A 14,836-nucleotide genomic window follows, 5' to 3' on the forward strand; every position below is an offset into this window, starting at 1 on the left:
ACAAAAATATAACCCATGGCTTCCCACAGTGTATTATACAAAGATAGATTTCCGAGAGAAATCTCAGATACTTTTTGACTGGGCATCAAATAATAAATACATAGGCATACTATTAACATGTCATATAGATTTGTGGATCGCCATAATTGTAGATTGCCAGTGCAATCCTGTGCATGTTTGCTCAGAAATAAGTCCTATTGCTGGGATGAGGAACGTGTGGCCCTCCAGGTGTTGTTGGACTCAAATTCCCACCAGCCTCATCCAGCCTATGGTGAGAGATGATATGAGTTATAGCAGAATTAGGAGTGAGCAGTGAAGTGGCCATGTTTGCTGATGACACCAAGTTATTTAAGGTGGTTAAAACAAAAAGGGACTGCAAGGAGCTCCAAAAGGATCTCTCCGAGCTGGGAGAATGGGTATCAAAATGGCAAATGTGGTTCAATGTAAGCAAGTGTAAAGTGATGAATGTTGGGGCAAAAAATCCCAACTTCAAGTATAACCTGATTGGTTCTGAGCTAGCAGTGACTGACCAAGCAAGAGATCTTCGGACTGTGGTGGACAGCTCGATGAAAATGTCAACCCAGCGTGCAGTGAAAAGGCAAACTCCATGTTAGGCATAACTAGGAAAGGAATTGAGAATAAAACTGGCAATATCATACTGCTCTCATACAAATGATCTATGGTGTGATGACAGAGGGAATAGTGTGTACAGTTCTGGTCACCACACCACGAAAAAGATATTGCAGAGTTGGACAAAGTGCAGAGCAGGGCAGCTAAAATGATCAAGGGGCTGGAGCAACTCCCCTATGAGGGAAGGTTACAACAGCTGGGATTGTTTAGCTTGGAGAAAAGGCAAGTAAGGAGAGACATAATAAAGGTGTGCAAAATGATGTATGGTGTGGAGAAAGTGGATAGGGAGACATTTTTCTCCCATAATACTACAACCCAATAGGGTCATCCCATGAAGCTGACTGGTGGGAGATTCAGGACAAATAAAAGGAAGCACTTGTTCACACAGCGCAGAGTTAAACTATGGAATTCATATCTACAAGATGTATTGATGGCCACCAATTTGGATGGCTTTAAAAGGGACTTACACAAATTAATGGAGGAGAAGGCTATCAATGATGGCTATTTGCTACCTCCAGTATCAGAAGCAGTAAGCCTATGTACACCAGTTGCTTGGGAACATGGGCGGGAGCATGCTGTTGCACTCATGTCCCGCTTGTGGGTTTCCTGTGGGCAGCTGGTTGGCCGCTGTGTGAACAGAATGCTGGACTAGATGGAGCCTTGGTCTGATCCAGCAGGGCTCTTCTTATGTTCTTATGTAGTTCAACAACATCTAGAAGGCCACAGATTCCCCAGCCCTGGCCTGTTGTGTTCTGACCACAGACCTATCTAGTCCAGTATTCCTGATGGCTGAGACCAAAGGCCTATCTAGTCCAGTATAAAGGAAATTCTCAAGGCACAATTACAAACAATTCCAACAAGAAGAAAAGGTGGAAGACAACAGAAGGAGCCATTGTGGCTTCACAAAAAGCTTAGAGACCTGAAAACAAAAAAGCACACATATAGGAAGTGGAAAGAAGGCCAAGTAACAAAGGAAGAGTACAGGCAGGTAGCACAGAATTGCAGGGATGGAGTCAGGAAGGCTAAAGGTGAGAACGAGCTGAGGTTAGCGAGGGATGCTAAAAGCAACAAAAAGGCTTTCTTCAGCTACATGTATAGTAAAAGACAGAGGAAAGAAACGGTGGTTCAGCTAATAAGTAAGGATGGCAAAATGATAACAGAGGACAAAGAAAAGGCAGAGGTGCTGAATTCCTACTTTGGCTCATTCTTCTCCCAAAACAGGATCTATGACCCCCCTGGCAAAGGCAAAGTACAGGCTGAAGGGGCAGGATTGCAGCTTGAGAGCGATAGGCATATGGTCAAGGAACACCTAATTACTTTGAATGAGTTCAAATCTCCAGGGCCAGATGAACTGCATCTTAGAGTAATAAAGGAACTGGCAGAAGAACTCTCAGAACCACTGTCTATTCTCTTTGAGAAATCATGGAGGATGGGTGAAGTGCCAGATGACTGGAGGAGGGCTAATGTTGTCCCTATCTTCAAAAAGGGTAAAAAGGAGGAACCTGGGAACTACAGACCAGTCAGTCTGACATCAATCCCTGGGAAAATTCTGGAGCAGATTATAAAGCAATCCATTTGTAAGCACCTTGAAAACAATGCAGTGATTACGCGAAGCCAACATGGATTTGTCAAGAACAAATCCTGCCAGACAAATCTGATCTCATTTTTTGATCAAGTAACCTCCCTTGTGGACTGTGGGAATGCTGTAGACATCATATACCTCGACTTCAGCAAAGCTTTCGACAAAGTGCCCCATGATATCCTGATGAGCAAACTAGCTCAAAATGGGCTAGATGAAACAACGATCCGGTGGATCCACAGTTGGCTACAGAATCGGACTCAAAGAGTGCTTATCAATGGGATCTTCTCAAACTGGGGAGAAGTAACGAGCGGGGTACCGCAGGGCTCAGTCCTGGGCCCAGTGCTCTTCAACATTTTTATTAATGACTTGGAGGAGGAGGTGCAGGGAATGCTGATCAAATTTGCAGATGACACAAAATTGGGCGGGATAGCTAATAGTTTGGAGGACAGAAACAAAATTCAAAGTGATCTTGATAGACTGGAGCGCTGGGCAGAAAACAACAGAATGACATTAATAGGGATAAATGCCAAGTTCTGCACCTAGGAAAAAGAAACCAAATGCACAGTTACAAGAAGGGGGATACATGGCTCAACAACACTACAAGCGAGAAGGATCTTGGAATTGTTGTCGATCACAAGCTGAAGATGAGCCAACAATGGGATGTGGCTGCAAAAAAGGCAAAAGCTATTTTGGGCTGCATTAATTTTGGGCTGCATAGCTTCCAAATCTGGGAAGTACTAGTTCCCCTCTACTCAGCACCAGTTAAGCCTCATCTGGAGTACTGTGTCCAGTTCTGGGCAGGCACCACATTTTAAGAAGGATGCAGACAAACTGGAGAGGGTTCAGAGGAGGGCAACAAAGATGATCAGGGGACTGGAAACAAAGCCCTATGAAGAGAGACTGAAAGAAGTGGGCATGTTTAGCCTTGAGAAGACTGAGGGGAGATAGGATAGCGCTCTTCAAGTACTTGAAAGGTTGTCACAGAGAGGAAGGCCAGGATCGCTTCTCGATCATCCCAGAGTGCAGGACACGGAATAATGGGCTCAAGTGACAGGAAGCCAGATTCTGGCTGAACATCAGGAAAAACTTCCTGTTAGAGCAATATGACAATGGAACCCATTCCCTAGGGAGGTGGTGGGCTCTCCCACACTGGAGGCCTTCAAGACGAGGCTGGACAGCCATCTGTCAGGGATGCACTGACATGGATTCCTGCATTGAGCAGGGGGTTGGACTCGATGGCCTTGTAGGCCCCTTCCAACCCTACTATTCTATGATTCCTTTCTCAGAGTGGCCAACCAGATGCCCAAAGGGGAAGCCCACACGTAGGACATGAGAGTTAACAGCCCTCTCCCGCTGTTGCTCCCCAGCAACTGGAAGTTCAAAAAGTAGTGTTCCCTGCACCTGGTATCTAGAGGTAGAGTATCCCTATATAAGAGGTTCCATCATGACAAATAGCCATTCATGAGACCTCACCTCCATACATTTGTCTAATCCTGGTTTCAAAAGCCATCTCAGCCAGCAGCCATCACATCTTGTGGTAGTGTTTACTTAGAATTTAAAAAAAATCTTTGTGAGTGTAGTGAGAACCAGTGTGGCTAGTTGTTGGAGTCCTGGGGTAAGACCAGACTTCAGTCCCCACTCAGCTGCTAAGCCACTTGCTATCTCTCAGTCTTAACTTGCCTCAGAGTTGTGAGGGTAAAATGGATGAGGGTAGAACCATGAATACAACCCTGAGGTGGAACTGAGTAAAGAAATAGATGAGATCTGTGGGCTGTATCTAACATTGGTCTTACTTAAGGGTAGACCCATTGAAATGACTAGGCCTAAAGCTAGACTAACATTGGACACAACCCATTGGACACAACCCATTGAATACAACCCTACCGGGCTTACTGTCACCTAGTTGTGCATAGGATTTGGCCACTAAGCGTGCAATACATTAAGTAAAAAATTACTTCCTACTTCCCCTTCTTGCCGTTCGTCCCCCCCCCGCCTTTTTGTTGCTGTTCTAAACACCGTTATTATTAAAGTGCTAAGTATTATTACTGTTATTGTTACTATTAGTCGCAACTAAAAACTGGCAGTTAATTTGTCTGCTGAACTTTTCTTGGACAAAATGTAATACTCCTTTCCCCTTCATTTTAGGAGAAATTGTTGTCAGGCGACATTAACCGCCATCCCTCAGAGGCGCAAATGAGGCGCCACAAGGGCGGAGAAAGACGACGACGACAGCCGGCCCCCTCCCGCCTCCTTGCATCGCGCAGGCGCAGTCCTACGCTCGCGCCAACGTCTTATTGTCGTCGGCTTCGAGGGCGGGGCCTCCTTCCGTGGACACGGTTCGTCTCCTCCCGGTTCCACCCGTCGCCATGTTGGTCACGTGAGCGGAACTGCCGCCTCCACCATCACAACCGTCCCCTAGCAACCGTTGCTAAGGGCCTTTGGGATTCTGTTTTTACCAAGGTGGGGAAGGGGCGGCAACTTAGAGGGGCGCTTCGGGTGAAAGCTGAGGTAATGTGGGGAGAGCTGTAGAATATGGGGGAGAAAAAGGGCTGTAAAGATTGTTTACCGACTACCCTTGCAGGGGTACAGCCTGAGGAGGCCACATTGTAAATAATGCAGGGGTTACCATGGTAACCTGTATCTGCCAATTGGGGGTGACTTGGGGCCGGGGGACATCCTGGCCTCTGACCAATTTATCCCTAGATATTCTCCATTTCAAGGAGATGCGATTGATTACTAGTATTATTATGCCATCAACGTACTTGCCATTTTGACAGAGTAACAAAAGTAAAAAGTGTGCGTGTGGCGGGGGCTGGGGGGAATCCATCTACATTTTGCAGTCTGAATTTTGACAGAGTGTGAGAAAGATAAGAAAGGGAAAGATAACAATCAGTGAATATGCCACGGAATTCTGCTATAGGCAAAAAAAGAAAAATTACGATTTTCTTTCTTAAGGGTGGGGAGGCGTCTTTCTTGCTGTGATTGCAAAAAACCTGGTCTAGTGGAAGATTTTTAATGCTCCAGAAGGAGGTTGCTACAAAGTACAAATATTTATTTACCTTTCCAGACCTACAACAGAAGCTGGAATCTATGATCTGGGGTTATGGTGTTCCCCTTCTTACCTGTCTGTCCCCCCAGCCCTGTGTATGTCACTGCATAGGAATTTTTATTGCTTTTGTTGAGATACACAGATTCTGTGACATTAGTTCCCAAGTTCCTTTCAATCTCTTTCTCCTCCTGCAGGTAGCTCTTAGGTGCCATTATGAGCGACCAACTGAAATTCATTGTTGAGAAACTCAATAAGGAGCCCTTTAAGAAGAACTTCAATTTAATCACATTTGACTCACTGGAGTCCATGCAGCTGTTACAGTTGCTCAATGATGTTCTGGGAGAGATTGACCCAAAGGTAAGATTGGACTTTAAATGTCAAAATATTGGGAAGCTTGCAGATGTATGTATTTATGATTTGTATCCTGCATTTCAATACGATAAATTACAACAATACACACACAAATCCCAAAACCTCTCACAGCATCCCTTAGTTCCCAGATGCTGTGATTCCTTCTCCTCTTCTCCTTTTAGCTTCTTACTCAGTTTACAGTTTATGCTATCACAGAGGATGGGCCTGTCATTCTTTACTGGTGACTTCCTGAACTAGTTTCTGCAGAAGAAAGTATTTATTTATAGAAGAAAGGATGCTTTCTTCAGCAGTTGCCTTCTGCCTCAACAAGAGGGCAATAGAATTTGATAGCTTGGTATCCTGTTAGATTGTGTCTAGTAGAGCTTGGAGAGGCATGCATAATTACTAGGAAAGCCCAAAGGTAGCAGTCAGGACATTGGTAGTAAAGGGGTTGAGGTATCATCAGTACTTTGCATATCTCCTTGTCCATCTCTTGGGGCATGTGCACTCTTCCTCTACAACTTGTTTTTCAGCCTCTTTGCTCTTTCCTTTCTTCTCTCAGGCTTCCCTAAAATAGTAAAAAATGAAATGAAAACTTCTTGAAAACCTCACTCTTGGAAATAGAATGACAGCCTCATCCTATGCAACTTTACTCTAAAATGTGTGTGTATTGTATATAGCTATACAGGGCTGCATGGCCTCTGTACAAGGCAAAAAAGTGAATGGGCAAAAAGTTGTGCAAAGTAAGTAAATTTGTATTAGCTGCAGGCTAGTCCTAGCCATTTTTACTCAGACACAATTTAAATAGGACAAAATCTGGAGTAACCATGCATAGGATTGTACCCTTAACCCCTAAACAACCCAGCTGTCTGGGTTCAGACATCACACTCAGCAGGAGCTGATCATGGTTTATATATGCAGACCTGTATCACATGTAATGCTAACCCATGGTTGATTTAAACCATGTTATGTTGCCCTACTCAGGGTTTGTCTGGCAAACAGTCGAACAAACCATGGTTTGTTTTCTCAGTCCCTCGGTTGTTTGCCCCCCTGCCCCCATATCCAACTGCCTTTGCAGCACTGCAGTACTGGCATGTAAAGAGGCTGAGGGGTTTTTACCACTCTTTCCCACTGCTTCTGTAGTCGTAACGAAACAAGCCATGATTCTGGGTTCATATGTAATGACAACCCATGATTTAAATAACTGACAGTTCACAACCCAACAACAAACCATCGGTTCTCTTCATGGGTTGTTTGTAGTTAACAACCCATAGTTAACCTATAATTCCAAGTTCACATGTAACAATAACCCACAATTCAACAAATCATGGTTAATTAAATCATGGTTTGTTGTTATGTGTGAACTAGATCATAACCTCTCATTTTCAGGGTTTCACAGAGTCCAAATGGGAAGTTAAAATCCATTCTTCTAGGTTTGCTTTACTTGGGTAACAAAGTTTGTCATGTTAATGATACCTTGCTTATTTTTAAACTTTTCAGCATGTTGTTGACATTAGAGAAGAGTTGCCAGAGCAGACTGCCAAACGGATGTTGAGCCTTCTCGGCATTCTTAAATATAAACCTCCAGGAGGTACCAGTGACTTGTAAGTATTTATGTCCTGTTAATAATTGCAAAATGCAGCCACTAGTGAAGGTATATGAACCTGTAAAAATTCATATATTTATAAAGGCACTTAATCTCATCATATGCAGGAACAACTTGTCATTAACATATATGTTATGTTGTCTCATGTTCTTATTAGTCACTCTTTGGATACATCTCATGGATATACATCTCATAAGACTATCAATGGCTGCTAGCCGTGATGGCTATATATTACCTCCAGTATTGGAGGCAGTATGCCTCTGTATACCAGTTGCTGGAGAATGCAAGCGGGAGGTGCTATTGCATTCATGTCCTGCTTGCGGGCTTTCCATAGGCATTTGTTTGGCCACTGTAGGAACAGAACACTGAATAGGCCTTTAGCCTATTTCCAGCATGGCTCTCCTTATCCCCCTTCTTTGGAAATGAATTTGTGTTTCAGCAAGCACTATCAGTTTTTCTAGAACTAGGTGTGAAGATGATTTTAGAACAGTCCTTGCTTAATGCAGGGTCTTGGAAGGTATGTTTTGTACTAACCTTCCCAAAGCTGCAAGCTTATGCACACCTACGAGGAAATAAGTCTCACTGAAGACAATTGGACAACTTCCAAGTGAACATGATTAGGATCGTGCTGTAATTTGTATTACCTGGAGTGTGTTACTGCTGTTGTAGTCCTTGTTTCTTTGAAAACAACAAAGAGTCTTGTGGCACCTTTTAGAATGAACAAATTGATTCTCTCCTAAGCTTCTACCCCCCCCCCACCTTGTTTCTTCAGTAGCTCCCTGTATTCTTTGCATTGGTCAGTAGAGGGTGCTACTGTCTTAGCATTTTATCGAGTGCCAGTGCCAGGGTCCCTACTCTGTGGATTTGCAGCCTTTAAGGCACTAAGTAGGTTCAGATGATCAAGGGCAATATAATGGCTGCTTCATATAATCTTGCTAAACAGCAGCTACATCCATGTCTGTTGGGAACTGCTTGTCTGTGTCGGCCAGGACCGCAGGATAGATCTGATGGGGAGAGCATCCTTTGCCATCTCCATATGGTTCCAAGGGCATGATAAAATCGAGCTCGCTGTATGGCCAGTCTTTACAGACAACTGGGTCTCCATGCGCATAGATGCAGCTGCCATGCAGAGAAATTATAATTAGAAGGTCACTGCTTAGAGCTTGGTTGCCTGAAACCACCCACACAGAATAGGCAAAGGTGATGGGAGAGGATAGGATTTTGAAACAGAGCAGTGAGGAATAAGCGGGGGCAGTGGGAGGATGAAATCTGGTAGCTTAGAAACGAAGCAGCATTGCAGGAAATGTGGATTTTCAGGAAGAGGAGGAGGTGACTTGATGGATGGCAACTAAGGTGATAAGCTGCCTTGCGAGGGCTTCTGCCTTGAAAGGCGGCCAAGAAATATTTTAAATAAATAAATAAGCAGATGACCTTTCGTGGAGTGGAGTGTGATGGGTGTGGGGTGAGGTCAAAAGCAGAGTGGGGCTAAATTAATAAAGGGTCTACAAGAGACAGAAAGGTTGGAAAGGCTTGACTAAGCTTGGCCTGAGGTTGCCTCACCATCTCTGAACAGACCATAATCCAATCCATGCCTCTAATTCATTATTGCACCCTCCTAAGCATCTTTCCTTGTTTTTCATATTATTTTTATGCTGCTTTTATAGATTTGAAGTTATAGCTTATTTGCTTATCTTGGTATTCATTTTAATGAATACATTATCCCCTCGTCTTCTCCTCTCTCCCTCCCCCACTTTAATAGAAACTCTGCAGACTTCTGAAATGTATAAACCAGAATGAATTGTGCTGGTTAAGAAAATTTGTGAATATTTGCCTACTGTGTTCCCATCATTGTTGTGCGGCTGTAGGTTTTTCGGAGGGATATTATAGTAGCTTAACTGCCCATCCCTAAACATGTTTACTCAGAAGGAAGTCCCACTGTGTTAAATGGGGGTTACTCTCTAGTACGTGTGTTTTAAGATTGTGGCCAGACACAGTTTCTCAAATTTCCTATCACTTCTTCTGAATTAAAATTGGAGGTACTCTTAACTCTTACGCCTGATAAGGTTTACTTTTAAAGATGTCAGAGTAAGAACTATGCCCAAGCACCTTTTAGGGGGAAGGAGCACAGCTCGGTGGTAGAACACCTGTTTTGCATGCAGACGGTCCCAGTGTCAATCCCTGGCATCTCTTGTTAAAAGGATCCGGTAGAAGGTGATGGGAACGACCCTTTGGCTGAGACCCTGGAGAGTTGCTGCCAGCCAGAGTATACAACACTGGGCTAGATGGACAAATGGCCTGACATGGTTTAAGACAGCTTCCTGTGTTCCTTTGTACTCCTGCAGAAGAGCTCATCCTCCTGTGTGTCTGCATGAGTTACTGATTTGGCATGCCCCATCATTGGAAAGAGGCAGGCCTGGAACAGTGACTCATTCAGGGGGCAGCACACAGCCTGCTTTAAAGGCAGGAAATCCCACTGTGTTTCCGCACTGAAAGTGATTGAATGATGTGGGGGTGTACTTTGAGCTCACAGGTGGCTTTGCTTCTTGAATGTATTCATTTCTCACAGTACACAGCTTGGAATGACTCGGTTGAGAGAATGACCTGTGAGCCAGGTGGTCCCTCAGCTCGGAATTTTACTGTGGTCATAGGCAAGCCCCCATCTCTCTCTTGGCTTCGCACACACTCAATCCATAAATAGAGTGGTGAGAATTGCAACCCCCTGGTGACTCTGTGGCATACCTGACCAGAAGTTAACATGGCTGGCTGGAAGTGAAGTGGTGCCAACATCTGTCCACAGCTGGGCTCAGAAGCTCAGGTCAGGAGTGTGGGAAGGAGACTGCAGCAACAGTGTGAGAGGCCCAGACAGACAAGCACCATCATTCTAGTGCTTCTTTTGACCTTTAAAACCCTAAATGATCCGGGGGCAGGATACCTGAAGGACTGCCTCATCCCATATGTGCTTACCTGCATGCTCAGGTAGATGTTTGAGGCCCTGCTTTGTATTCCCCTGCCATTGGAGGTGGGGTGGTTGTGGCTGTGGTGCCATGACTGAACCACTTTCTTTGGTCAGTGCTTGCCATTTAGCGAGTGGTGAAATGGTTGTTCCTGAAGGCCTTTGGGGCAAGTGTGAATTGATATGTTGTTGCTAGATATTTTTTAATGTGATGTTCTCTTGGAGACCCGTCTCGAGTGGTGGGTCTCTTTCATTTGATTTTAGTGCTACTGTTGTTTTTTCATTTTTATAATGCCTTTAAGTATTGTTTATAAGCTGCCTTTAAAGGCTGTTTGGATCTGAAAGGCAGGATAAGAAATGCTGTAAATTAATAAAATATCTGTCAGCTACAGCCCTGCTGGATGCTATGATGAGAATAGTTTGTAAAGCACTTTGAGCATTAGTAAATAGTATTATGTATTCACAATCTTCTGTTAGGTAAAGAGGGAGATGGGAGCAGAAGCGGAGACATTCCACCTGCTGAAAGAATACCTATTTTTTTCCCCTTCCCTTCCCTTCCCATCCCTCTTCCTTTGTATAGCATGTCTTTTTAGATTGTATGTCTGCAGCCAGAGACTGTATTGTTTACTGATTATATGGAGGCCTCTCCAGGAGCCTTTTTGGCCAAGGAGTAGGATAAAAATACTTTAAATAAATAAATAAAATTAAATAATCAAGTAGCGGGGGGGGATGCCTGCTGCTTATGTTTGCTTCAGACCTCTTTTCTCTGGTTTGAAATGTCTTGGTGGAGCCTGATGTCATGTTTTTATTACTATTATTGTTTAGGAGTACATTTCGCCAAGGTTTAGTTATTGGAAGCAAGCCGGTCATTCATCCTGTCCTGCACTGGCTACTTCAGCGGACCAACGAGCTCAAGAAAAGGGCCTATCTTGCACGCTTCCTAATCAAAGTGGACGTGCCCGCTGAGTTCCTGCAAGATGATATAGTTTCTGATACCAACAGACAGGTAGCACTGGCAATGTGTTTGTTACCCAGGTCGTGTTTTGGTAATAACATGGGTTCAAACAGTGAGGGTTGCAAGCAGTATTTTAGATGATGGCCTTTTGACTCAGTTCAGGAAGATAAACAAACCTAAGATATACACCCAAGACAGATGCATCAGGGATTGTTTAATTATACTGTGAGACCTGGCAGGTTTGCATCTGCTTGGATAAGAGGACAACTCGTAAAGTGAAGTATCTCAACCTAGTGCAGAAATCACCATGGGATCCTGCGCTCCTCCACGCAGTGCCACCCAAGTCCTTTTTCTTGCCTCCTGGAGATCTTGAATTGTTGCCACCAGGTGTGTAAAATGGTAGCAGAAATAGCACAACACCCCTGCCTTTCTTCAGGTGCATGCGTGTGCCACATAAAGGAGCAAAAAGGTCCCTTGACTCGCATGGAAGTTAAAGCAAACATTTTTCTCCGTATTGACAATATCCGCATTCATAATTAAAATAACTAAACAAAAGCTGCCTTTAGAGAAAGGAATGCAGCTTGTATGTTTGTTCAGTGTGTGCCACTCCTAATTTGTATAAAGATACAATTCTGCAGTTTCCATTATGTAAAATACGTTCCAATAATCTGCTTGCTTATCCAAAATAGAAACTGTAATAATTGTTGTTGTTCAGTCATTCAGTCGTGTCCGACTCTTCGTGACCCCATGGACCATAGCATGCCAGGCCTTCCTGTCCTCTGCTCTCTCCCAGAGTGTGCTCAAGTTCATATTCATTGCATCGGTGATGCTATCTAGCCATTTCATCCTCTGCCGTCCCCTTCTCCTTTTGCCTTCAATCTTTCCCAGCATCAGGGTCTTTTCCAGTGGGTTTTCTCTTTGCATTAGGTGGCCAAAATAGTTGAGCTTCAGCTTCAGTATCTGTCCTTCCAATGAGCAGTCAGGGTTGATTTCTTTTAGGATTGACTGATTTGACCTCCTTGCAGTCCAGGGGACTCATAAGAGTCTTCTCCAGCACCACAGTTCGAAAGCATCGATTATTCGGCGGATCACTGCCTTGTTGTGGCGAAGGGGCTTGCGTAACTCAGTGAAGCCATAAGCTATGCCATGCAGGGCCACCCAAGACAGACAGGTCATGGTGGAGAGTTCTGACAAAATGTGGTCCACTGGAGAAGGAAATGGCAACCCACTCCAGTATTCTTGCCAAGAAAGCCCCATGGAACTGTAATAATACACCACCCTTAAAACAATATAACTATTTGAGGTTGTTTAAATGTTGCTAAAGATCAAGAGATTTTGCTGATGGCTATTTATATGTTCAATATTTCATGTTATGACCAGAGATCAACTATTCTGGCTGTCATTCATTGCAAATATTTATTTTGTGTGTTTCTTTTGTCTTAGTTATGTAATTAAGGAACAGTATCAAACATGGTTTGGACATAGCTTTTATCCCCTGCTGTAGTTTGCAAGCCAGATAAATTCAGGGGCCTGTCTCCTGTCTACTGGTCTGTTCATTTGAGGTTAGGGGAAGGACCCTTTGTTCACCATTTTGATCACTGTGAATGTAAATAATGTAAACAATATAGTGCTGAGAATTAAGTCATAGCACTGGCTTTAGAAGATCTCTTTTTCTTTTTTCTTCAGTATGAAGAACTGATGGAAGCCTTCAAAAACCTGCATAAAGAATGTGAACAGCTCAAGACATCTGGTTTCTCGACTGCAGAAATACGAAGGGTAAAACAAACAAACAGATTTTAAAGAGTATTTTTCATTTTTTCTGGTCATCGATAACATGTATAACATGAAATTGCCATTGTTAAGAAAATGGATCTGTTTCCTTAATATCAGACTGGTGATTTTTTTTTTAATGTCTTTTTGACATAAGTATTTTTTTTTAGCTTTAGCTCTCCTTGGCCTGTTCGTGGTGCCTTTGAGCATTCATGGTAGCCCTAACTATGAAACAGCTAGCCACATTTTTCTCAGCTGGGCAAGTCTCTATAGGCAGAAGAAGCAAGAAACCTGAGGTCAAGCTTGGAATGAAGTCTGGTGCATCAGGACCTTCAAGCAGGCAGGGCCGACCTAGACAATAGATTTTCCACATTGCATTGCTTAATATTCTGGAGAGCGTGCTGAAAGAACATGTGTGTGAGGCGGGGAGGTAATCCTCTCTGACACTCCTACAAAAATAGGCACACACTTGTCTCTGTGTCCTTCTTTTTCACCAGTTTTTGTAGACTTACTGTTTGGATTAAACTGTACCCTTACAAGTATATGTGCAAAAGTTACTATCTACAGAAGAGATAGTATTGCGATCGATTTTATTCCCACTTTTCTGTGAAGGGTGCCTGTAAGAGGAGCTTACAAATAAAAGCTGACACAAACAAGATCCAATAAAATCAACACCCTCCCTGCTCTCCTGTTAGGATTCACTCGCTACTAAAAATACTTCTTAAGCCCTCCCTCTCAGAGAAGGCTCCCTGCAACAGGCCTCTAGCCTCCTCTCATGGTTTCATCTCATGAGAGGACTGGCATATGCAGCCAATTAAAGTCCCTGACTTGAGTGACCCAACAGAAGGTCACGCCCTTGCTGCACTCTTGAAGTGACGACTCCAAAGCGAAATCCTCATTGTCGGCATTCCCCAACCTGGCACCCTACAGTTGTGTTGGACTACAACTCCCAGCATGGAGGGTGCTGGGAGTTGTAGTCCAACACATCTGGAGGGCACCACATTGGGGTAGGCTGTTCTTTGTTAATGTCCCTTTGTGGGGATACCACTGCTGTTAGCCCAAAGTAAATGACACCCCACCTCATGCACACACACAGAAATATCTGGCAAGAGCACCCAGCAGCAGATGCCCCACACAGGGCTTCTCCTTCACCAGGCCACAGGTCTAAACATGGTTCTGGCTGATTTCTCTACTTCTGCAGCGACTGCAAGCAAAAGAAAGGTTGGGGGGCAACTAAGATGGCAGCCAAGCACTATTGCAAAGAAGATTATGGAGGGTATACAGAAAACTGAACTAAGCTGATACCATAGAGCACAATCCTGTCAAAGTTAAGCATTAAAGGTGCTCAAGCCCCAGTTATTCTAATTATAGAGTGAAGCAAGTGCTTACATTTCTCCCATTGAAATCCATGGTGCTGGAAAATGCTGAACTTTGCCTGGTTTGTGCCCATGGTATCCCAGTACATTTCAGGCTAGAAAAACAACAACCCACCTTATTCATGGTTGTGATATATGCCAAAGGGCAGTTTGCCTGGTGCCCATATTGCTCTCTTTTCAGCACCAAGGAAAGGCCTTTTTATTTTTCTGGGCTTCAAAAACATTAGCTCTGAATTGATTTGGCTTTTATGCTGCTTTTATCTGCTGTTGTACTTTGTTAGTTTGTTGTATTTTACAATGCTATTTTTGATATAGAATGGATGTAAGGTGCCCTGGGAGAAAATACTTGATGGGCAGGATATAAATGTATTAATAAATAGAGGTAGCTATACTGATGAATGTTCAAATAGGCATGACTGCTCTAGGATCAAAGTGACTTGTATTACCGACTCAGAAACATTTTACTAGCCCAACTGCCCACCAATAACTACATCACTCATCTCCCTCCTGAAGCCTGTGCTCTTTTTTAAGTATGACATCTGTCAAATGTCTAGGTGCAGTTTG

The 14,836-nt window shown here is 43.7% G+C and overlaps 1 protein-coding gene across 5 annotated transcripts in view; it reads left to right on the forward strand.

Annotated features, from left to right (window-relative positions):
- Nucleotides 1-4,514: 4,514 nt before the first annotated feature.
- IFT81 (intraflagellar transport 81) overlaps nt 4,515-14,836 on the forward strand; it is a 56,197-nt gene continuing 45,875 nt past the window's right edge. For 3 of the 5 annotated variants that reach the window (XM_084820332.1, XM_084820335.1, XM_084820336.1), the window contains exons 1-5: nt 4,515-4,720; nt 5,456-5,618; nt 7,113-7,216; nt 10,997-11,177; nt 12,813-12,902. In XM_084820332.1, coding sequence (XP_084676458.1) covers nt 5,475-5,618; nt 7,113-7,216; nt 10,997-11,177; nt 12,813-12,902 — 519 coding nt within the window. In that variant the 5' untranslated portion in view covers nt 4,515-4,720; nt 5,456-5,474. The remainder of the gene's footprint in view (nt 4,721-5,455; nt 5,619-7,112; nt 7,217-10,996; nt 11,178-12,812; nt 12,903-14,836) is intronic. The other 2 variants (XM_084820333.1, XM_084820334.1) reach the window with 1 other exon arrangement.

Source organism: Heloderma suspectum, chromosome 13 (assembly GCF_057233095.1).
Source record: "Heloderma suspectum isolate Gila_16-S chromosome 13, 16-S_ref, whole genome shotgun sequence".
Classification (NCBI taxonomy): Eukaryota; Metazoa; Chordata; class Lepidosauria; order Squamata; family Helodermatidae; genus Heloderma; species Heloderma suspectum.